General features: G+C 34.4%; 1 protein-coding gene and 1 long non-coding RNA gene across 5 annotated transcripts in view; one reads left to right on the forward strand and one right to left on the reverse strand.

The window, feature by feature from the left end:
- Positions 1-26,226, forward strand: part of LOC125779757 (uncharacterized) — a 59,495-nt gene that overhangs the window by 2,395 nt on the left and 30,874 nt on the right. The gene's annotated exons all lie outside the window — the stretch shown is intronic.
- LOC105222167 (sodium/potassium-transporting ATPase subunit beta-2) overlaps positions 14,778-26,226 on the reverse strand; it is a 30,758-nt gene continuing 19,309 nt past the window's right edge. For all 4 annotated transcript variants that reach the window (XM_049460921.1, XM_049460989.1, XM_049460936.1 and 1 more), the window contains 5 exons: positions 19,572-19,712; positions 19,396-19,515; positions 19,023-19,315; positions 18,787-18,955; positions 14,778-17,120 (listed from right to left, as the gene is read on the reverse strand). In XM_049460921.1, the coding sequence (XP_049316878.1) occupies positions 17,017-17,120; positions 18,787-18,955; positions 19,023-19,315; positions 19,396-19,515; positions 19,572-19,712 (827 nt within the window). In that variant the 3' untranslated portion in view covers positions 14,778-17,016. The remainder of the gene's footprint in view (positions 17,121-18,786; positions 18,956-19,022; positions 19,316-19,395; positions 19,516-19,571; positions 19,713-26,226) is intronic.

The raw sequence follows: 26,226 nt of genomic DNA on the forward strand, positions 1-26,226 counted from the left end.
CTGAGAGTGTGCATGCGCTACAATCTTCAACTTCAAACGCCCAGCGGCGACGCAGCAGATAATACCGAGTTAGACCACAAGTAGCCAGCTAATGCTAGTTACGAACGGCTCTGAACTTGGACGTCATCAGAAAGTCGTTGCAGCCTCCGACAATCAGTCGTATGAGTTCGGTGTTATCTCGCGAACGACTACTATAAATTGGAGTAATAATCCAGAGATTTCACTGATTATCACTGCTGAATGCCCAGTAGTCTGATAATGGTGATTAAGTGAATTACATTTGTATTACTTACATGTGGAGTTTACTTACTTCTGACTAAGCGGAATTTTTTATGAGCGTTTTTATTTTGATTTAATTCTTAAGATTTATTAAATTACACACATGATCACTTGAATGCGTCTGAAGTCAATTGAAGATAATCATAACATAAAGTGCGCGGGCGCATGCATTGATATGTTCGGCGTTGGTGTGTATTATAATATAAGTGTGGGGTTGCCATTCTATAGGATTAGGTTCCAATTCGAATCCAAATATGCAGATGGAGAATTGATTTGGATTTTTTTTTTTTTAATGATTTTTTCATATGGTGGTGGATTAAAACTCGCGAAACTCCCGGTCTGTATGATGTCTAGAAAGAGTTCGTAAAAGTTACGTAAAAGATTGGAGAAAAGCTCAGCCTAATTTCTATTAAGGTGTAAATTACATATTATTATTATCATTACTATTTTGATATATGTACATTTGTAATTACGAGTGTTGAGGAGTAATTATTCAGAAGCAAAAAATCCCAGCAAAGTTAAGAATAAATCAACAAGCTAAAATGAAGCAGAGTTTAGCAGAAAAGTTGAAAATAAGTTTTAGATGAATAGAATATACTTATATATATCTTCTAATGTTTCAGTTCTCAGTTCACTAAATGAATTATTATGACAATCTCCTAAATCGATTTCCATTTTTTATGACTTGGATAAGAAATTATTTTCCAAATATATACAGAAATAAAGAAAACGTTAATTTTCTCAGGTTATCACTTCAAAATATTACTTATAACGGAAATATTACTCAACAACATTTAAAATCCATACAGGTCGAAATTACCTCTAGAAAAATGAAAACCAGTACGAGTATAGTTCCAATAGATGACTTGAACTGGGGTCGTACAAGTGCGTTTGAGTTACGCTAAATGGCGTAAGAAAGATTAGGTTTGTACAAAAAAAACTTTTTAGGCAGTTTTCTGATTGTTTGACTCAGTACTGTTCGAGGGTCAAAGGTGGTCCTCTGCAGAGAATACATATTCCAGATTTTTTCCTTCTTTTCTTCGATAAAAGCGAAAACGTAAGACTGGTGACTGAAAATATACACAATGTTTATGGGCCTAAAGAAATTATGAGAAATTTTGGTTTCATCACTTCCATTCCAGTAACTTTGTCAACGATTTACTACGAGTATAATAGAAAGCCAATTCTCGAAGACATCAATAAAATAATTGAAATCGTTGAGACTGAAAGCGTATATTGTAAATGAATATTTACAATGTGAAAGCTCTGCGCAAAGGAAAAAAGAACGAAGTGCTGAATCTGCGGTGTGTTTCAAGCTCTTTAATCATAATAAAATCAAGCGTTTGCGTTGATATGTAAAAACGGATGAAACATGGCTCCTTAATATCACAGCGGAATTCAATCGATAGTCAGCCGAGTAGACTATATGTACATGATGAACCAACCGCAAAGCGTAGAAAGATGAAAAATTCGGCTGGCAAGGTTGTGGCATTAGAATTTTGGAATGATGTGGTATAATAATCACTATCTTCAAAAGGGAGAAAACATTATTGTAAGTAATAGTCACTACATTGTGTTATTGGAGCGTTTGAAGGGCAAAATCGCGAAAAACACGGCGCCATGTGAAGAAAAAGAAAGTGCTGTTTCATCGAGACAACGCAAAGTGCCACAAATCTGGTACTCGCTATCAAAATTTTATGAATTGGGCTTCGAGTTTCTAACATATGCAACGCATTTTTCAGATCTGGCCCCCAGTGACTACTTCTCATTTTCAGAACTGAATGTTCGCTGGAAAGAATTTTAACAACAATGAAGAGGTAAACGTAGAAACTCATTTTGAGGAAAAGGACAAACCGAGTAACAACTAGTAACGAAGGGCTAAATTCGGATGTAAATAAATATTAATAAATAACATGAAACAAAGGCAGAGAAATTCTTTCGGTAGAATATGGGAGTTGGGGGTAGTATTGACCCGAGTTTATCTATTTTCGCCATTAACACATTCTATGACACATCCTCAATATTGTATGTTCCCTGATCTTCATTAAGGTACCCCACATACAATCACCATTCTTATAGAGTAAGTTCAGCCAGTTCTCCGAAAATTCCAAGTATAAATTAACCAGGAGGTTCGAAAATCTTTATATAAGTTAAACGGGAAGTATTAACCCGTTCAACCCATTTTTAATAAACAGAGACACTATAATCAGGAAAAGATTTTGAATTGCAGACGTACAGCTTATGCAAAACCGCTCGACCTTCACAAGCGGCATCGTTTCGTTCAATGAGCTCTCGAAATGTTCCAAGAAGATCCGACGTTTTCGAGCCTAATTTTGTTCAGCCCATTTCTGCCTCAATAATACATACCTAACAAGTAAATTTTGACGAATTTGGAACGACTGGCAACCTGAAGAGATCAAAGAGCTGTCATTTTATCCAGAAAAAACAACGGGTTGGTGCAGTTTGTGGGCCGGTGGAATCATCGGTCTATATTTATTCAAAATGATGCTGGTAAGGACGTAACCATCAATGACGACTGTTACCGCGCCATAATAACCGACTATTTGATGCCTGAAGTTGATGTTCGAGATCTCGGAGAGATTTGGTTTCTGAAAGAAAGCGGCACTTCCAACACATTGCGTCATTCAATGGATTTATTAAGAGAACACTTCGGTGAGGAGATAATTTCATGTTTCGGAAAAGTCGATTTGCTACCAAGATCTTTTGATATCACACTTTTGTCTTGTGGGGATATGTAAAGTCTAATGGCTATGTGGACAAACCCCCTTCGTTTCAGGCCTTGGAGCAAAACATCACTATATCATTCGCCAGTTACCATCGGAGACGTAGGTGCGGCCAACATTTGAATGAGATTATCTTCAACAAATAAATGCCCAAGAACGTGCTTTTGAATGATAATAAACTTTTCCAATTAAATTTGATGTTTCTGAGTTTTTTCTTTAAAATATTATCAAACATTTCACTGGATTGTCTAGAATTATTACATTTGACTTAAAACCCGTTCGATTAAAATCAATTTTGCTCAGGTAGTTTGATTTATTTATGTTATAATTTTGTTTTTGTAATTCACCTGTTCTACCCGTTCAAGCAGCTAATTAAAAGGGATTACCCTTTAAGGAACCCACACAAGTTACACACACCAATTTCAGCTGGTTTATGATTCAACTCCAAATGCTCGCCTGCTGCATATACAACAGCTCCAAACAACTAACTACCTGTACATACTTGTATACATACCTACACATATAATCCAAATAGAAGCGAAGCGCGAAGAAATTTCTCAAAGGAATGCTTGCACTAAATCTCGATCCATCGACCAGCTAGCGCGCCAGCCGGTTTATCACAGTTGTGTCAACCGGTTTGAACCAACATAAATCTGCATTCGAGCGGCTGCGTATGAAAAGGTAGGCATGTACTTATGTACTTACACGCGGTTACTCCTCCACTGGCGCATCTCGCCGCCACAACGCTTGAGTTTATACACCGAATTAACTAGTCTGCTTCGTGGATCAGCTGCTTTTGTTGTTGTTGTAGCTAGTTGTTGTATACAAAAGATATTATACAATAGGTATGAAAGATATGTTGTGATTGTTGTTGATTTTTTAAGCATTTTTTTTTTCGTTTTCATTCTTGAAGGCAAACAAATTGTGTGGGGAATAATTAAACGAATTGTTTGTGATTTAAATATGTTGCTGTTGTTGTGATTTTAAAATTTTTTTTTTCTTTGTATAGCGGTACAATGTCAATATACAATTATTTTGTCGTTGGTTTTACTTAAAAAATAAATCACGCCAAATTAGTGGCTTTAATTTGCGTTTTTATTTCATTTTCTTACGGAAAAAATGCATATGTTGTTGTTGTTAGTTTTGTTGCTTATCTCATCTGTTGCGGTTGACACTCTATTTATCTAGTATTGTCAGCCGTAACCTGGTAATGATTGGTTTTATGACAGCGTTTAACATTTAATTGCGTTGATCTGGTTTGGATTCTGTCCAGCTTTTCACGCCTCCACTCTCGAGCGAAAGTGATACTTGCAATAACAGCACGGTGCTTCAGATTCTAGTTAGACTGAATCTAGACATTTTAGTGTAAGTCGCTGGCGTGTGTTGCAAAAAGTTCTTTCAGACAGTCAGTGCAAAGTGCTGATTGTGGGTTGTTTAGTGAGGATAAGTGTGAAATTTTATGACAAGAGTTTTTTTTTTAAGTTTGGAACTATTTTGTGAATATGTTCGATTTTTAAGTGTTATTATAAATGCAACATTAAAAGTGAGTATTTTTTGTCGTTATTAATGTTTTCTAATTACATGCGATGTAAATACCGGTAAACAGGAAATTTCTGTTCGCTTTAGTTGTAGTAATTATTATTTTTAATTCGTATTTTTTTTTATATAAAATAATTTTAGTACTCTTTACAGTAATGATTTTGAATCTGAATAGAAATTCGGGTTCAAGTAGAGAGTAGGAGTATTCTCTAAATTTGTGGGTGATAATTTCGTACTGTAAATACAATTCTATGTTAAGATTTTTTAAACCCTGAACAGGGCTTACCAAGAAGCTGGTATTACACAGAAGGAAACGTTGTTGTATATATACAAACAATCAGCGTTATAAGTCAATTTAGTCTTGACCGTCTTGGAAAACTTTTTTTTTTTACAAGATATCTTCACGATTTTTGCACAGACTACCGCCCTAATCCATGATATTATCTTCGAAATTGTCCAGATCGGGCCACTATACCATAAGATATAGCTGTCATACAAACTGACCGATCGAAATCAAGTTAAAAATCTTCGTCTTCATAAATGTAAACTTAATTAGCCTTGAAAGTTGTTATGTATATCAAACAACGCGACTAAAGATTTTCGTTGGATGTAAATTTCCAGCTGCTTACGTTCTCAGATTGAGATAAAGTTGCCCTAAGAAATGCACCTGTAGAGAACATTATAGCTGCGACACAGCTCAGGTTAACATTTGTTTTGCTGTAGGCAATTTCGCCTTCTTAAGTTGCATCATTTATGTAATTTAACTGTAAATGACGCGATATTTTAATTCCAATGTAATACACAGCTCAGGTTTGAGTCGACTTGTGTCATGTGCGAAAACGGATAGTTTGGAGTTTAAACTTCTTAAGTATCCCTACAGTTTTTACGGAAGAGTTTCACTGATTTTGCCAAACAACTTGGACTATTTGTCTACCAGAATTTCAAACTCGGGAAGAGAGGATGTGAATCATTCTTGAATCGATTTTTTGCCAGTTAGCACTATTCCTTTGCAAGCCAATATTATGCCGGTCATTCAGTGATATAAGAATATGTTGTTCATTTAAGCTGTCGTTAGCTCGGATAGATTTCTTTGTGAATGGATCTTACTATAGGAATCACTTGGAAGTTCTGCTCTACGTTATCAATACATACATAAGTAGATATAACATTGATGTCCTATATTATTTGAAAATTATAAATTTTTATGGTAAGATTAGGTTACGACAATCATAAATCGATGAAGCGTTTTGAGTATGTTCCAAATTCTTAAGGTGATATATATCCATTTCAAGAAATTTATTTGGCTTACAGAAGATATGTAGCAAGGTGCTTCAACTTTAGTCTGGCGAAAGCTGGAACGTAGTAGAAAATTCCACCTTGCATTCCTCCGTAGAACTTGACAATTAGCGTTCGATAAGATTTTTGGCTTTAGATTGTGTCCAGTCGTAATTTTTGCAAGAGCCTTGTAAGAGAAAGTGGTTCAGAGAACTTCTTACGTACCAATCTGGGTCAGAAAGGTCACGCAGCGGTACATTCGATGGTTGTTGTTTGTTTATCGAACTAATGAGACCTTTTTGATGATCAGTCAGAACCTGTTATATCGCAAAAGCCCCACAAAAAAATGATGTCTACAAATTGTGTTGGAATACGCCTTCAGAGTAGGTTAAGTCTTACTGCAGATTTGCTATATAGTTTGAGAATATACATAGGTATTATCGACTGAGCACCACGGAGACTTAAGCCCTCATACGAAAATACGAAAGTTACGTAGAATTTGTATGAAACAGAAAAAAACGAGTATATGTTACTTCGGCTTTTCTCCAATTGAGCCAAAATATTCTTCATTTCTCTAATGTTTTAATCCTAAACTATCCAACGATAGTTTTCGATATTCCTTTTAAGTCATTACTAGGTGTTTCGCCGTCTAGAGCGAATTAATATTATAGATTACTCATCGATTTTTGGAGATAGTAAAATTTACGATCCATTTACGGTGATTTGTCCTTCTTCAGTGTTAAATTGTTGAGAGTACAATTTCCCGAATGTAAAATAGTAAATATAACTCTTCGTATTTTTTAAAGATCTCTGATGCTGATTTAAATATCCTTAGAACTATATATTATATATATTATCTAAAATATATATGCATACATATATAATAACAGATGGTGCGAAGTTCTGAGCACACATAAAATGTCACATTCGAATTTTCTAATCATATGACCTCTTATGGTAAACGTGCCTAGCATTGTCAAGGTCAAAGCTTTACTAGCAGACTTTATTTACTTTCTATGATTTCTAACCCTTAAAAACAAGTTTTTAAAGTTATTCTTCACAAGCTTCGATTTTCAACCCTTTTGGTTATGTAAATGAAGTTAAACATCATAAAAATTCATATTGAAAAATTTTGGTGTTGTTTCTGTGTACTCACGTTCACAAAGACAAGATACAAATCAGTACCTTATACTATATAATAAAATTATGTGAATATGTGTACATATATAAATAGCATGAGAGTATATATCACCTGCTCTTTGAGATAACAGCAAACTGTGATTGACAACAACCACAAACACGTGGTAAAAATAACAACACTTCAAACACATAAGGTCGTAAGCGTATTTAAGTACTTGAAATGTACTGGTTTTTACCACTAAATACTTACTTCAATGCTCAGTATCTCTAAATGAGTTTATTATTTTGAGCACAAATGCAATGATTGTCGATAGAACTATTGTCGAACTTCGTTGAATGTCGGCAAAGGGAAATTTAAGTAAATATCTTCGCCATTTTTTTGTTGATAGACACATATATAAAAATATATATATTAATCATGCGAAATATTTTAATTAAAGGAGTTAAATTATATTGTTCTGAAGAAAAGTGCAAATACAATTTTTTTAAACGTTCACATGTACTCATATTTATTTATGGTACAGTTATGATCGTAATATTATCGTTATCGTCTCGAAGTTCATATTCTATTAGAAATCGTATAAAGTCCACATATGACAATGTTTAGACTTAACTGCTTTTCATATTTCTTACACAAGCACTTTGCTCTATCCTCCTACTTGAAAGGCTTTTGGCTGTAAGGTTTTACGGGAAGTTAGGTAGAAACGACGGTCGGATAATTGACAAGTACTGATCGGTGCCTTAAAATAGTCAAACTTCAACAGTTAATATCTGCTAAACGAATAGGTTTACCGAAAAAATCATTGCAGATTCTTTTTTAAAGAGCTTCAATCAAAACGAAACATTTGTTCACATTGTTGGATACGAGATATGATTTACGATTGGAACCTGAGTATGCTCTACCCAATCCGCAAAACGGTGGACCACACATTCTACATACCTTGGGATAAGCCTTCTTAATATCGCATCTTATCGAGCGTAATGTGTATAAGACTGAAGCCCTCCGCCAGCACACTGATTACACCATTTTGGTGTGTCTTTAGACCTGAAATATTTACTCTTGACCCGATTTTAGCCATGCGGCAAGTCTTCGAAAAGAATCGTGAAAGGAAGATCGACGTATATTACCTCTTCGTCCACTTTAAAGCCACCCTGGGCAGCACGAAAAGGAACTGCCTCTATGTCTAAACTTGGTATCCCTGCAAAGCAAATAGGGCAGTGCAAGCGAGGTTTGAGACAAGGAGACTCCTCATAGTGTGACTTCATCAATCTTTTGCTGGAGAAAATAATACGAGGCAGAGTTAGAATTTTATATAAGAGTGTACAGCTGTTGGTGTATGCCGATGATATTGTTATCATTGGCCTCAACAACCGCGCCTCTAGTTCTGCTTTCTCTAGACCGGATAAGCAAGCGAAACGTATGGGTCTGGTTGTGAATGAGGGCAAGACGAAATAACTCCTGTCATCAAACAAATAGTCATCGCATTCGCGACTTGGCTCCGACGTAAATGTTGACAGTCATAACCGGAGTCGTAGATAATTTCGTCTATCTTGGAAACAGTGTTAAAACCAACAAAAATATCAACCTTGAAATCTAACGCAGAATCATTTTTGTCACCAGGTGCTACCTTGGGCTGAGTAGGCAATTAAAAAGTAAAGTTTTCTCCCGACGAACAAAGACCAAATTCTACAGATCCTGATCCTCCAGATCCCCTGGGTGCTGGTAAACATCAAGATATCGATATACTTATAGCACAACGAGTCGGAAGATTAGATCTTCAAGATTTTTGATAAAAAAATTTCCTTCTTTTTTCCTCTCTAAGAATGTCAGAATTTCCATGAAGAGAATGATTCAACGAATTTTACCGAAGTTCTGTATATCTTATATCTCTCTTTCTTTCACACAAATATATTTTCAACAAACAATGTGATTCACCAGACTAAAGCCATCACTTTATCTGAGTTACTGGAGTAAATAGGGTGAATCAGGAAAACACAAAACCGATATTACGAAAAAGTTTCAAATTTAAGGGTTAAGTTTTTCAGAAATCCATACACAATATATTTAAACTTCATTTATTTGGTCTGAAATTTTTAAAACAACTGACCGCTGATTGAATTCTACTGTCTATAGCTCGCTTAATAAAACGTCATGTTATTCTATTAGTTGACTACACCATTTTGTAGTCTCGCTTGTCTTTCTCATTATCAACTACTCATACTTACAGCAGTTAAAATTCCAATGTGTTAGTGAAACTACATTTTATTATTTATATGTAAGAATGTATAATGTTAGTAATATATTAGTAAAAGTTATTTATTGTTATTTGCTTTTTTGTAATACAAGTACACAAAAAATTTTACCTCGTAAATATATATGACTTGTATGTATGTATGCTTGAAAATGCTAGCGAAAAAATTGGTGTATATTAGTATGAAAACTTGTTGGCTTATAAAAAATGCATATATATATTTTAGTATATATTATATAATTATGTATATATATTAAAAATAATTCAATATTGTCGGAGCGCTGCTGAAGAACTTTTACATTTTTGGTTTTTGGTGCTATTTGTGTATTGACAACCTTTTTGTAACGAAATGTTCAAATGAAACTTCATAACTTGTGAATTTTTAAACGACCATTCTGAACAAAACAAAAAAAAAAAGAAAAAGGTAGTGAAGAAAAAAAAAAAAAATTTACAAAAAATTTATTAATAATATAATAATAAAAAAATTAACAAAAATTTGTTTAAAAAAATTACCAAAACGTGTATTAAAAAAATTTCAAAATATTGTAAATATATATATTTTTTTATCCTCTTCTTAGTTTATAATGCTATTTATACTTTAAATTGGTAGAAAAAACTACGTAAAGTTTAGTGAGATCATTTTGTGTTTTGTCATTGAGCAATTTAGTGTTTGCTTTTGGTGTAAACGTGAATTGTTTTGAATTTAAAATTTTTCTACGCTATGTGAACTAGAGTTCTTTCTAGTTTCTTACTCGATAAGTTAGAGTTTTTTATATATACGAGTATACAATAAAATAATTACACTTATTTCTCATTATACGAAAACTCACTTATTTTCCGATGTTAGATTCCCCACAAGAAAAACTGCTCAAAACATTAGAACATTTCTTGGAAATTGGCTAAGTCCGATTATAAAATTTAACAAGAAAGAAAGAAGTAAGTTCAGGTATAACTTGCAAGGATTGAAGCCGGGGAGATGCCTTCAAATACATAAGGCTTGTTAGTTATGAGAGGTCTAGGGCGAGTTTTCGCCATGCTCTCTCAATTTTATAAAAGATAACTTACATATTGGCCGATATATGCGGTATAAAGTGACTTGGAAGTTCGAAAATCGTTTTATTAGGTATGTGTATGGGGACTAAGAGCAGTATATACCCGTTTCAAACCATTTGTAGCACATACACATACTACTATTAGAAAAAGATTCTCTCTAAATTTCAATTATATATCCCACAAATTGAGCAATATTTTCAGTAAAAAGTCAGCTATAAATCCACATATTCTGTAGATTCATAATGGTACACCGCAAATGCACTGTTCGTGCAAAGTTTTATCCTGTTATATTAACCAATTCTTGATTTATATACTGGAAAGTGAAAGCTTCAAATGAAGTCCGATTTCACCCATTTTCACACTAACGTAACATAGAAATGTCACACACCAAATTTGTTGAAATTAATCTGGCAGATCTCGAGTTAGGTGATTTCACCTAATAGCCCATCGTTCAGTTTTGACCCCGGCTACTAAAGAACTTCACTCGTCTCGTCATTCTGATTATTTATAGGTACATAACTCGATTAGATTAACATGTTGCAAAAGTACAAAAAGGGGGGGCTATATCCGCTTTTGACTATAAAAACCCCACTTTTGGCCTAGAAGCTTCCCAAAACTTAAAACACATTTTTCTGGAAATACTAGTTTCAGAGTCGGTCAGGAATCTTTGAATCGATCGACTTGAAAATTTCACATGATCTTCTACGATATATCTGTCAAGAAATGATCGAAGGAATAAGAGTTTTGGGAGTAATTTCTGACCAATAAGCCAATCAGAAGTATAAATTCTTTCACAAAAAGCGACTTTTATTGATAAGCCGTCATTATGTTGAAAATCAAAATTTTGACTAGCCCTTTACCATGATTTGTTTTCATCTATTGTAATATATATTTTTGAAGTTTTGGTTATTTTTAGCAGAAAAATCTTCTTCAGCACTAGGTATCTCTTCTTGGAGGTTTTCCTGGAAATCAGCTGAAGTATATAGGAATACGAAAATGTTTCGAAATGAATCGCCGATTAACTAAGTACATTAACCCCTTAAGATAAAAGCTGATTGCCTTTAGATAGTGTTATATAGAACTGACCTTACAATACTTTTTAAATCTTGTTGGTTATTTTCGTTTTTACAGATTCTTAAAAGTTTTGTTCGGGGCAGTGATTACAGTAGCTGATATAATTTTTCATTAAAGACATTTATTTTTCCGCCCTTCTTTGTTGGTTCGATCGTCGCATATCGCATATCCAATATCATTTCAATCCCTCAACTGCTTATTAGCTAAGAAAGAAATACATGCTGTCAGCTATGTTATATTAAAAGACAGCTGGAAGCTTTTGAGCTCTCACTGTTTGGAAACAGTTGGATTGTTCGGAGCATAGCAGTCCTTCCAGCAATAATTCTTCTCAGCATACATACATATGTATATGAGAATTGATTGAAGGATTTATACAAGTTCGGTAAATTTAGCAAGATTAGTTCTATCCATGTGCGGAAGCTTAATTAAATATGCTTTCATTTCTCTGTTTCACTGAGTTTTTAGAATGGCAGTATTTCTAAGGTTTTTTATCATTAACTGTTATTTTCTACACACATCAACTTTTTATTCCTATTTTATTACTTTTCTAGAAATTCCATTAAATGTTAATGTTTGAGCATGCAAAGCGAGTTTAAGATGTCTTAGTACTTACGTAATAATCTATAATTAAATAATATTACACTCTAAAGAATATTACATAACTTGAGCATAGGTTCTTCGGTTTTCACTTACGTTCAACTTGAATTGTAAAATGTTATTTAAAAATTGTGTTGCTCATCGCTTAACCACAAGTAAGGCTTATTTAGAAAGTGTATCCACATGTGTACATATATATTTAGGTTATTTAATATATTTTATATACTTGTATAATAAAGTGCGTATAAAAAACAAAAGGAAAACAACGAGAAATGTAATGAAAAACAAAAAACAATTTTGGCTTGGGTTGAAAAAAGAAAAATTAAGACTTCCTCCAGCTCTCTCGGACGATAGCAATCCATCGAGTATCTTTATGACACGTACAGTACATTAGTGTTCTGGGAATGTCTTTAAATTCAAAGACGCTCAATTTGTCATGTAACATCGTTATTAAGATAAACTCCGTCAAAATATGTACGTATGGAGAAAAGTCAGAAAGTACTATTGGTGTCTCGTGTCACCCTTTGGCGGTCATTAGCTCCTAAACAGTCAAATTCATCTCATTTTGACACCTCAAAAATATATATACTTGTATATATATATATCTAGTGGATCCGGACACTATTATTCATATAATAAACTATTAAATACATTGAAAATTTCATTAACGAATAAAAGGGTAAACGTTTTTGTTGTTATATTGTATACCAGGCGATTATACTTGAGGTTTAATTTAGAATATGTTCATACTAATATATGTCAATGGAAAAAATAACGAATTTAAGGCTATTTTCTCAGTTGAGCTAACAGCATCTGTCAGTTCAAGTAAAAAAAGATTCTGTACCGAAGGACGGAATCTTGGTTAAGTTTACCAGAACTTAACTGGCAAATGGCTGCTTGACAGACATTGAAAAAATGGTTAAGATTCTGCATTTTACTGAAAATTGCAGTTGAACTTTTCTAATTGGAATCCCTATAATCCACAAAAAAACTTCGAGTTATGGCCGGAAATTTATATGCAATTTGACTTCTATTGCTAATTCAAGTTATGGTGAACTTTAAGTTATAGAAGTTTGAGTTATGGAAGTTCAACTGTATTATATATTTTTTGGGATTGCACATATTTCTATATGCATATACAGTGAATTATTGTGCTTCTTTACAGAATGTGACTGGAAGCCTATTCCATCCTATACCATTGAACATCTTAAAGAATATTCCTCGTAATAAACTCTGGAACACACATTCGTGTATTAAAAACTTCAAGAAGGCTTAAGAGATGCACTCAAATAATTTAAAAATCTTTTTAAAACTTCGTATTTGCGCGAGAGTGATGTCTGTCTGTTTGTTCCAGCTGAATCTAATCACTTGATTATTATTATATTTGATAATGAACTTGAAATATTCAGAAAAATCGCATTCACGACATGGCTTTCCAGAGGGTGGTCTTAGTAACGATCAGCAGAAAAAAAACTATGGGAAAACCATTACCCGTGTTTCTTAAACCTTTTTGGCCAAGAAAAACTCTATTTGTTTCATCCTTTAATTATGATTTTAAACAGAGTATAATGAAGTAACGATCTCCATAAAGCGGTGCTCTGAATAAAACTATTCTCCAGAAACATTGTACTAATGATTTGACCTCAAACCGATTATAATGAAGTAATGATCCTCAAAAAGCGGTATTCTGAGGAAAACTCTTCTCCGGAGGATTGTATTGGCCATCTCATCTCAAACACATTATAATGAAGTATTGATTTTCATAAAGTGATGTTCCGTGGAAAACTATTCTCCAGAAACATTGTACAGATGATTTGACCGCAAACAGATTATGATGAAGTAACGATCCTCATGAAATGGTGCTGTGTGGAAAACTTTTCTCAGGAAGCATTGTATAGACGATCTGATCTTTAACAAAGTATAATGAAGTAACGATCTTCATAAAGCGGTGTTCCGTGGAAAGCTCTGCTCGGGAAAAGATTTCATCATGAAACTATTTACTTTTTTTGTCAACAAAAATCCTTAACTTTCAATTACAACGACAGCAATTCATTCTATGAAGGTTTGCCTTCATTATTGCCGACTCAACCATTCATCATGAACATAACACTTTACGTACTTGAACATCGTCAATAATTTTGTGTTGATAAGTATGTTTTTTGTTTTCACAAATTTATAAGTGCCTGCAGTTGATTATATATCTCAACTATTATGCTAGATACTTCATAATTCATACGAGTACACCAAATATCATATGCCTTTTCAAAAGCCAACTTCACTGGGCTCACAATTGTATGCAGAGATACGACTAGCGGTTATTTTTTGCCATAACCAGTGTCAGCTGCTTACGTCGTTTGTGATTTTTATCTTGTGGCCGGTTATAGGTACTCCATACTGATTTCATTTTCGATCCGAGCTTATCTTATCAATACGAGAGATTAGCGCAATTAATGGGTTGCGTAATTGAGACAAAACAAAAAGAAATAAAAAGATTATTAGAATATCAAAATAAATAAAATAAACAATTGCTGCGGCTTTTTCATGCTCAGTTTTTGGAGACTTCATTAGCTTAATATTTTGAGTTCTATAAAAATTACAAATTATTTATGTGTTTATGTGCATGTGTGCGTGCGTATGTATGTTTGTTTAATCTGTGTAGATAAATGCTTGTAACCTTGGCGATTTTGGTGCCTGAAGGAGATACTTTTGTTGTTGTTGGTCTTTAATTGTTTTATTCGTTTTCTTTACAATTTTTCATTATTATTATTATTTATAACTGCTTAACTTAAAATAGTTGTTTGTCAATGAGTTATTTTAATTAATATGATTTGCTTTTTTGTTTTTCTTTATTTTGGATTGAACTACTTGTACATTGCTAGGTGTATGCTGCTTTACCGCAAAGTTATTTGTTGTTGTTTTCGTTTTGCTGTTGTGTGTGTTGGCTTGTTGTAGTGGCCCGTGTGGCGGTTGCTCGTTTTCTATAGCGTTATTTATTATATTTAATTATAAAACTAAGCAAATTAATTATTAGTTTACTAAAACAAAAACCATGAAATGCTGACATTCCTGTTGTATACATTTTTATTTACTTTTTCGCTGGTGTTTTAGTGAAAATTCTTTCGATTTTGTGTTTATACACATTTCTTAATGAGAAAATGCTTTTATGCCTATAATGTACATACATTAAAAAATATTTCATTCGTCGTTAAAGTTTTTTTTAAATGTTTTATATTTTGCAAAATTTTTAAAAAGTTTTTTCGGGATCTCGAAATTTTCAAAACCAAATTCTCGTTTTTTTAAGCACTAATAATGCTTTATTAAAAAATTTAAAGTTTAATGCTGATAAAATTCGGGATCCCGAAAATTTTCTTTAACTAATGTTATGTTGTCGGGCTTTTTCAGCACTGAAAATGCTTTATAAAACAAATTTAAGGTTTGAGATTTGCAAATATCGGGATCCCGAAAATTTTTAAACCTTAATTCTCGTTTTTTCAGCACAAAAAAAGTTATGTAACACAATTCTTGAAGTTTAAGACTTTCAAATATCGGGATCCCGAAAATTTTCAAAACCTAAATTTTGTTACTTTTTATCACTAAAAATATTATATAGAACAATTTTAAAATTTACGACTTACAAACAACAGGATCAAGAAATTTTTCAAAGCCTAAATTAGGTCTCTTTTGATCACCGAAATTTTTATTTAAAACAAGTTTTGAAATTTAAGGCTAACTCATATCGGGATCCCGAAAATTTTCAAAACTTAATTTTCCTTTTGTCAGCACTGAAAAAGTAATATTCTAAAATACCCATTAACATTCTTTTATTGAAACATCGTTATTAGTATTGTCGTTTCAGAACTTTTCTCGAAAACAATTTATCAGTTTATTTTCTTAATTAGTTTGAAATCATGGCAAATAAAATCAAATATCGAAATACATAAAAGTTTTCGAAGTAGATTAGCAGCAGGATCCTCTAACGGTATATTAAAATACTTACATACTTTTTTTTGAAATTCCCATTATTTTAGCTGACAAATGAAATATTTTTCTCGCATGTTATTTTTAAATATCTTTAGCATACTTTTATGCGTTATACTACAGCTTGTCGACATGTGAATGGCAGTTAACTTAAAATACAAATTTATACACACATATACATGTATGTATGTAAGCAACATTTGTTGGTAGGTGTGTTTGTAATGCATTGAAATATACTTTGGCTGTGCATTTGGATGAGTTGTCTCCGTTCAAGCATTTACTTGCTCCTCAAAAAAATTTTTTTTTTTATACGCTGCAGATTTCGAAAAACTGTCTGTGTGTATGTATGTAGCTTCCAATTACTTAACTATAAGTTCGGTTATGTACGATTTATCTAACGCAGGAAAAAGATTGTCAAAAATTTGTGGCATATACATACATACTTTTACGTTTGTGTATATGTATGTAGGTATAATTCTATGCTTGGCGCTAGACTGTTGCAAAGTGTTCTAAAATACATACATTTGGTATTATTTATTGGTTATTTTACTATAATTCGCTCAATTTTTTCTTTTCAACTTACACTTAGTTACATATATATATTTATATATACATACAATATATATATATATATATATTATCTGCTTAAAAGCTAAACAAAGACATCATATAAACTAACAGAAATGACATTTTTAAATTAAATTAAATTAAATGAAAAAAAAAGAAAATTAGCAAGAAATTTACATAACTATAGAACCCAACAATTGTCTCGAAATTCTTTATACTAAATGGTACATATACTTTTGTATGTGTGTTTGTCTGTATACATATGCTTGTGGGATTGTTTTTGTTGTGTATTTTTATTAGCGAGTAATCGTTCGACTGCATAGCTCCTTGGTATATACTATATATAAATTTGTGTTGATTTTATTTTTGTTTCAAATGTAATGCTTGCATGTGTGTGTGTATACAATACAGCTGGCTGAAAAAATCTATGATGCTCTTCTGTGGCATAAGCGTTTGCCAACGCGCTTTGATGCTCTTTAGTTGTTGTTGTAAACATCGAACATCTTTCCCACACTCTGTTAATCGATCAGCAACTCGAAGTGCACGGAACCTAGTCGCTCCTTGCGATCGTGCAAAATATTGCGTGCCCAAGCCTTGCATTCGATATTGATGATGATGCCACCTGGAAAATTAATGAGTTTTAAATTTCGTATATGAAATTGGCGTTTCGAAGATCTTAAATAATATTTAAGCATTAGAAAATATTATACGTAGATTTCTAACTATGTAACATGTTTTTCAATAAGAACACTACGAAAGTAGACCGAAGGGACAGCAAACGATGCCATATTTTTTCCGCTCTTTTGACATTTCTCTTCATTAAGGTTTGTAATTTAATCATGGAAAGATATACGATCCAACAACGAGTCAAAATTATTAAAATTTACTACCAAAATTCTGAGTCAGTGATTTCAACTTTATAAGCGCTTCGTCCAATTTATGGTCGTCATAATCGTTCTGTCAGATCAAATGTTCCCGTGTCAGTGGGACAAAGAAGTACCCGTAATGTCGAGAATATTGCTGCTACTAGCGCATCAATTCAGGAAGACCCAAATCAGTCTCACACATCGTTCTCAAGCGTTGGGCATCTCTGTGACGTCGCTGTGGCAAGTTTTCCGAAAAGATCTTGGCCTACATCTTTAAAAAATCAGATTGACTCAAGAACTGAAGTCGCTTGACCACCAGAATCGTCGTATGTTTGTGAACTGGGCTAAGCAACAACTAGAAAATGATTCGGATTTTCATCGAAAAATCATCTTCAGCGTTGAGTCCCATTTCTGGCTAAATGGCTTCGACAATAATCAAAATATGCGTTATTGGTCAGGCAGCAATCCACACGTGCTCCATGAGTCACCATTGCATCCCGAAATAATGACAGTTTGCTGCGATTTATGGGCCGGCGGCGTCATTGAGCCGTGATGATCAAGATCGGCACGTTATTGTGCATGGGAATCGCCTGCTCAATGATAACCGAATATTTTTGGCCCAAATTGAATAATATGGACTTGGACAATATGTGGTTCCAACAGGACGGCGCCACAAGCCACACAGGGAATATCACAATCGATTTATTGAAAACCAAATTTGGTGAACGTGTTATCTCACGAAATGGCTCAGTCAATTGGCCGCTTCGGTTGTACGATTTGACGCCGTTAGACTATTTTCTGTGGGACTACGTCAAGCCTATCGTCTATGCTAACAAGCCAGTGCCGATTGATGAACGTCTTACGAATATCGAAAGTGAAATTGCAGCCGTATCGGCCGATTTATGCTTGAAACCCATCGAAAAACCGCCTTCTCATTGAAAAACTTCTCAGCAAACCTCTGTTCAGGGTATAAAAATGTCATGGAAGTAGCTGACCACTCCCTAAACTTGTCATTTTAAGTCCATCTGTCAAATTAATATTATAGGTTCCAGACCACTCATTATTCTATAAACCACGAAGTTACAGTTCGGGCTTTCAGAAAATACATACAGCTTGATATCATACTAAAAACGTTGATTGATGCATATTGTATAATAGAGACCAGTGTAAGAAAAGTTAATTCTTCGTTTTGCCTTTCGTGGAACCTTTAGACCTGAAGATCTTTCATACTAATATTCGAAAGGTCTTGCTACTTAGACAAAATAGTTCGTCCTTATTCAGTTCCTATCTAGACTCTTCAATTTTCTTAATATTTTTCTGGATATTGTCTATGCTTTCATGACGTTTCCTATCAAGCTTGACTTCATTACGGAAAAAATTTCCCTACATATATTTGATGACTATATAATAACAAAAACATACGCTTCGGTCGCTCGAAGTGCACAGCGACGAGTGGGCTAAGATAACCCTCTGAGTTCTGGTAAGGATAGAAGTAGCCAGGGAAGCCACGAATTGGCAAGTAGTTGACTGGACCGATATTCTCCTGATCAGCTGGATTCTCGCCTTCGCATGAAACCCAAATGGTGTTTAACTAAAAATAAAAAACGAATACGATTTTGTAATTAAAGATACTTCAGCAAAATATAAAGTAATTTAACCTTGTGATTTTGCGACTTCTCCACTTCACCAATATAAGTTTTCAAGCTTGTTGGCATGTCATCGGGCAAATCCTTGGAATCATTGTAATATTCCGGTATCCAACCATAGATTTTATTCAACTTCAAGAAAACACATGGTGAGCTCTTGTGATAACTGTAATTATTTTCCTTGGTGCAAGGATTCCATGTTTTAATGTCGACATCGCAAACTTGACCCTTTGGTGGCGGTTGATTGTAGTCACAATTGTAGATGTTCTGACCACGACCAGGTGTAAGGCCAGGCACTTTGTAGACTGCAATTGAGTAGTGAATAAATGTATTAGATAACGGTTATTCAAAAAATTCAATTGCTGCAAGGAATCGCCTTACGCACCTGCTAAGAACTCATCCAACGAATCCGTCCAGTGTTTGTAGTTCTCATGTTGCGTACCCTTGTACCAAATCAATGTGCTCTCAACATTGTCCGATGGTGGCAGCGGACGGAAACCAAGACCTATAAAGCGTAATTTGAGCATCATATTTGAATGTATGTTTCATATTTGAATTTACCTGGATTTGTGCCGATTATGGATCTATCCAATGTCCACTTGGGTATGCGCGGATCTAGTGTTTGAAAGAATACCCACATGCAAATGGCCACTAACGCGGCCAATACGCCATAGAAAGCTGTGTAGAAGATGCCGATCTTTGCTGTGAAAGAGAGTAGAAATTAAGTAAGTAATTAGTTTAATATTTATTGATTATAATTCGAATATTATAAGCTCGAATAAAATTCGCTAAAACCTCTGTCAAATCACTCCAAAGTAATCTTCGTTCAAATATCGCACTAAAACTGTTCTTATCGATCATTTGTGTTTCAATAAGCGTTCATAAATTGCCTCTGCTTAATTGTTAACACTTCATTTGTCACACATGTGGTCTATCTTTTTTAATATTTTTTCCATATCAACATAATTGCCCGCTTCACAGCAGCTCCATTGTAGACTGGGCATTAATCAATGAATTGTATGAAGTCGTTAGGGTTAAATGTATGATTCATTAAAGCTGCTCAGTCTCAGCTTCTGAGCTTCTGTCTTCTGGGTAATAATCATAATTAAATTACTCTATGACACTCTTGAGTTACAGCTGATCTACACGATCTTTAAATGAGACTAATTTAATTGAATAATTATTGCTTGTTAGGCTGGGCAGAATAAAGAGAATTAATAGTGTGGCAGTAAAATGTGAGAGCGCTAAGTATTTGTTGTATATTTAAGAAAATATCGTAGGAGTGTAAGTATAAGTGAGCTTTGTCTATAAAAGAGACTTATAGGAAAAACTAAATGATATTTCTTTGGCTTGACATACATAAGTAGGAAATTATTTAATATTATTATAATCCTTTGTGATATCACGCGATCTTGGTGGCCAATCCTTCAGACCAAAACGTGAAATTATCTACTCACCAAAGTAATCTCTCAATAAATCCATTGATTGATATGATGTGTATGAAGTGGCGCCGTCCAGTTGAAACCAAATGTCGCCGAGATTAGAAGTTTCAATTTCAGGGCTCATATAGTCCGTTATCATTTTTTTTTAACTTTTCAAGAGCCCAAAAAGCAAAGCGATGTCGCCTAGGTAGAACAATCTGTATTTGGAACGCTGATAAATTAAGATCTCGATGTAAAATGCACCAAGTCGTTACATACATTAATCCGAGTTGCTACGAACGGCGCCGAATCGACTCTCGACTGTCTTCGTGTATACTCCCAACTATAGCTACTATATTTTCGTCACTGTGTGTCTGACGTGGTCTATTCGGTCGAATATTAGGTTGTCAAATATCTCCCTTTCGCGTTTTTGTTTTTTGAATTTCGCGGCTATGTATAAAGCGCTACAGAGCTTTTTCTTCGTTAAAGGCAAACGTTCCGTGAGATTAATGGTGGTTTGGGGGATGATACTCTATCATTTCGAACTGCGGAGGAATGGTATCGACAATTCAGAACGGGTGAAAATGACACCATGGATAAGCCAGCCGGCAGAAGACCTGTGACGACGAATACCGATCAAATCATGGAAAACATCGAGTTAGATCGGCATGTGGCATCCCGTGCCTTCACCCAGAAGATGAGAGTTAGTCAACAAATCATTTTAAACCATCGGCAGAAGGCTGGATACACATAAAAGCATGATGTTGGGGTGCCGCATGATCTGAGGCAAAAAAACCTTCTGAACCGGACCGAATCAACGCCTGTGATATGCTGCTAAAACGGAAAGAACTAGACTCATTTTTGAAGCGGATGGTGACTGGCGACGAAAAATTGATCACATACGACAATATCAAGCGAAAGCGGTCGTGGTCGAAAGCCGGTGAATCGTCCCAACGGTGGCCAAGCCAGGATTGGCCGCCAGGAAGGTTTTACTGTGTGTTTGGTGGGATTGGAAGGGAAACATATACTATGAGCTGCTCCCATATAGTTAGACGCTTAATTCTACCATCTACTGCGAACAACAGTCCAGTGTTCCGCTAGGACAACGCCAGACCCCACACTTCGTTGATGACTCGTCAGAAGCTACGGGACCTCGAATGGGAGTTTTTATCGCATCCACCATATAGCCCGGACATAGCGCCAAAATTGAACTCAAAAGAGGCTTGTGAAAAGTGGCAGATCGAGTTCTTTGCAAATAAGAAAGGTGGCTTCTACGAGGGGGTTATTATGAAGTGGCCGTCTAGATGGAAACAGTTTATCGGACGAAGCGGCGAATATTTGAACTAAATCCGATTATTGTAATACTTTTTATTTAGCATTGAATAAACAGCAAAAAAGCGGAAGGGAGATACTTGACAACTTATATGTCGAACTCAGTATATACTCTTCAATGTTAAAAAAGAAAACACAAAATATGTGATATATATTTTTGATATTAAACAGAAATGACTATGAAAACACAATAAAAATTTCCAAGTGGGTCTTCCAAAGAGTATCCGCAATAAATAACACGCGCTATACACAGTGACTCAAACTGTTGATGTACGTTCTCACTCATTTGTGCTCGTATGCAGACGCTCACTCATTTGAGGTGCAACGGCCATAAATTACTCAAGCGAGGGAAAATTTACAGTAAAACATTACTCAAATACTACCACTCCTGTACTCGGCCAAATTGTAATAAACAAACTGAATCGTACACAACTTAACCTCAATGAATGCGATTCAGGCCAACAACACAACAACACACATACACACAAATAACTACGCCAACGACAGTTGTCTCCGTCTAACCGGCATTGCAAGTGACGCATGCTGAAATATGACAAAAACAGAAACTGTGCTAAATTTGAAATGAAAGAGGAACACATGCAATCAGCGCGGAGTGGGGAGTGGAGAGTGTGGAGTATGCAGTGAGGAAGCGAGCGTAGCTGCTACGAATGCACTGAACTCAACTTGGACACAGCGTTTGCGCTTGGCTTATTTCTGTGCTATTGACCGAGGGAGACAGTGGAAATGATGGAAAAACCCCCACACCCCAAAACATACCGAAATGTTAACTGAATTGGAAACCAGTGCAGACCAAGCGATGAGTGTATACCGTTAGCGAGAAGTTAGGTTAGGTGTGGAGCTAAAATTATGCACACACACACATTCACACTTCTTTATTGCTCTATAAACACAAAGAAAAAATCTTGTATTTCGACACAGGTAAACAAACAATCGAAAGTTAGAATGAAGTAAAAGGAAATTTTTGTGGAATGAGCAAACGTGAGTAAATGCCATCAAAGCGACATTAGCGCGTAAACAAATACTTGCGATAATAAATAATTGAATGAAAGGTAAACACAAAATTTACGCTGACAGTTGTCCACTGTGTACTGTTTACCTTATGTGCCGTTTGACAGCTACACACACACTTGTAGGGTATACATATGCTTGAATATACAATAAGCATACGATTCGGTACCTAAGCGCCATGTATTCGTAGGCAGGTGCACCGCAGACTCACTTTTGCTAGCGATTGAGCGCCAAAATGTGCAAGAAAGCGCAGATAAGTACATATATATGGAGATTGAAGAAGAGTCTCTAGCACCTCTAGCAGACTCTTTGATGCATCTCATAACATAAAATGCTCTCGCACAGCTCCCTGCGTTAGCTCAGTGAATATTGCACATTTTCATGTTGGCTTTTTTCGCTTTCTAAACAGTTTGGTGGCAGATATTTATGGCTTTTATTCTTCGATATTTTTAGAAGATGCCAGGAAATGCAAAATAAAAAAGAAGTAAAGAAAAAAAGGTGCCCGCGTTGTATGAGTGCATAAAATGCTAAAAATACTAGTTAGATAGTGGGCAGGAAAATATAAAATTGTAAAAAGAAAGTACTGCCTATAAAAATAAAATTATTTTTCACTTCCAAGGCGGAAAGTAAGTTTTTTTGTTTTTTTTTAAGAGGACACATTTTTTTTATAAATACACAAAATTCATTAGACCAGCGTTGATAATTTTTGAAAAAAAAAAACAAATCTTAGTAGGATGAAGCACATCGGAAAGATAAAAAAAATATATATTAAGAAAGGAAAAAGAAAAGGAAAAAATGGTAAAGTCCTATAGTTAAAGTTACATGCTGTCTATAGTTTTCTTACACATACTTTTTTCCATAACCTCAAAATTTATGTGAAAAATTCAAACCACACAGTTTTCGAGTTTCTTAATTTAATTTGAAGGAAAATCAACTTCATATGTCGCAAATACACTGTATTTTTTTTTTAATTTAAAATACCTACTTATATTTGCTTCTTGCTACTATGAGAAAAAAATAGTAAGACTTTGTTCAAGTAAACTCCGAAGAATCAATGCAGTATGCGACGGTGCATTATCGTGGTTCAAAAACCAGGAGGTGTCGGCCAATAAGTAATTCTGACTTCTTTTTGCGAATAGCTTCACGCAAACGACGCGTAACATTCAAATACATAAGTAGTACATCTTGTTGACATTTGGGCGGTCGAAAGGTATTCGTATTTTTCGACTACGCTACACCTTTATCATGACAATCGGCCGATTGACCGTCTGTTTCCGGGTCGTAAGTGTAGATCCAAGACCCAGTAATAAGGCATTTCAAGACATCCTAGTAGTCGGACGCATTGTTTCAGAGACGCTGAGGGGACTCTGATTTTCGAAAAAATGAGTGATTTTGGAACCAATCGAGCTTTCACTTTTTTAAGGCTTGCATGATCTTTCAAAACGGTTTTCACTGATCCTTCCGATATTCCAACGATGCCAATAAGATCTCTGACTGTTAATCGTTGATTCTCAAGCACCAATTCCTTTATTTTATTAACGTGCAGATCATCAGTTGATGTTGATGGCGGTCCTGGTCATGGTTTGTCGTCAATGCGATCTAGAACCTCTTTGTGTAATTTGTACCAATCAGAAACACTTTCTCGCGACAAAAAATGGTCATCGAAGATCTTTTCCAATATTTTGTATGTTTCAGCATCAGAAACTCGGGTCCGAGTCTTACTATATTTTAATCACAGTAGTATATTGACCTAATACCAGAAAACCCTTTAGTTTTCAAACAAAAAAATATTTAGTCAAAATATCAGATATTTTCAAATTTGAGTGAACCTGTTTGATATTTTAACTTTCGTTTTCGACGGTTTTCAACCTACTATGAATTTCTTACCGTTTTTCAAAGGCTTCTGCATTAGATTAAATGCACATTTATAGGATTTAATATATTCTAATGATCGTAGTTTATTTTGCAAAATTGTGGATTACGTCTTCAGAAGAAGAACGGAACGGGGGGTCTGACAGTGGAAAGATTTTAATACTCAAAATTATATCAATTATTTTATTATCTTCGATTATTACTTGACAAACGTATCTAAAAGGCCGTATGAATTTTCAAGTCGGTGGGTCCAGCTGCTTCCGAATATATTTCCCAAGCACTCTGAATTCAGCCTTTCGAGAAATAAACGTTCAAAGTTTTAAGAACCAATTAAAATAAATTAACAAAGTCAGTCAAGGAAATCATATTATATCTCCGAAACTATTTGCTGGATCATCGTAACGTTTTCTTAGCGGAAAGCCGATGAAGTTTTTACTTGTTTTAATTGTCAAAACACCCTTAATACTTAAAGGCATATTGTCTGTCATTAAGACTTAAAACATATATTTTATATGGGTTATAGGCCGGTAAATGTAAAAATGGCTTTTGGTTATTTTTAGAGAGAAAAAAATACTTTGAGTCTTATATGGAACAATAATGATCAGTTGGGTTCAGTAGGGCTTAGTGCTCCCCCACATATCATAAAACGTAAAAAAAACTATATAACCTATATAATATAATATTTTAATAATACTATATAATTAATTGAGGTTCTTTGTCGGAGACAGAGTCACAATAAAAGGCGATTTTCGCAAAGAAAATATTTCAACTCTACTTCTAATTTCTTTGAATATATTTCAAATTATTTTTATGAGGATTTTCGAAAGAAATTGGATAAAGTCATACGAATATAAGCCGATTTCTGAGTAGAATATTCATCCTGTATGCGTTGAAAAGATTATAAGTTGAAGAAATTATTCTCAAAATATTTTGCTGGGGTTCTAGGAAAAACTCCACCTAAATAATTGCTTTACCTCCTAAAAGTATGCAACATTAATTAATTTATCCTTTTACAAGATGGCTTCTTTGATAATTTGATATACTTTCAAGCAAGAGTTAGTATGATAAAATTAGAAAAATTATTCAATGAAAATCTCACTGCGGTCATTAAAAACAACATACTTAATATCCAAAAAATATTACATTTTCCTCTTAAATCTATGCTACAAAAAATATGTTCTTGAAACAATAAGAATTTCAGGTTTCAGATATGTTCTTTTCTTTCCCCTAAAATTTCGATTATTTTCCAAAATAAATGTTGTATGAAGGTTTCTCTATTTTATTTGTCATGCTAAAGGTGACATTTTTTTTTCTTTATTGTCAAAGAGACCGCTTAGGTGGTATTCTTTGAGGGTGTTTCCCTGGTGCGTCCTAAACCCAGCACATCTTCTCTCCCTGGGGAGGGATGATTCGCCTTATCACTTTAGCTAGCTTAAAACAGATGTTCTTTGGCTCCCCAGAGGTTACTCGGCCTATGACCGGAAGACGTGAGCTGCTTGAGCCATACACCATAAAGGAATCATTTCAGTACCAAGTGAATGGCGCTCAGAGAACTTTCCAAC

The sequence above is a fragment of the Bactrocera dorsalis genome, chromosome 1 (assembly GCF_023373825.1).
Source record: "Bactrocera dorsalis isolate Fly_Bdor chromosome 1, ASM2337382v1, whole genome shotgun sequence".
In the NCBI taxonomy this organism is placed as follows: domain Eukaryota; kingdom Metazoa; phylum Arthropoda; class Insecta; order Diptera; family Tephritidae; genus Bactrocera; species Bactrocera dorsalis.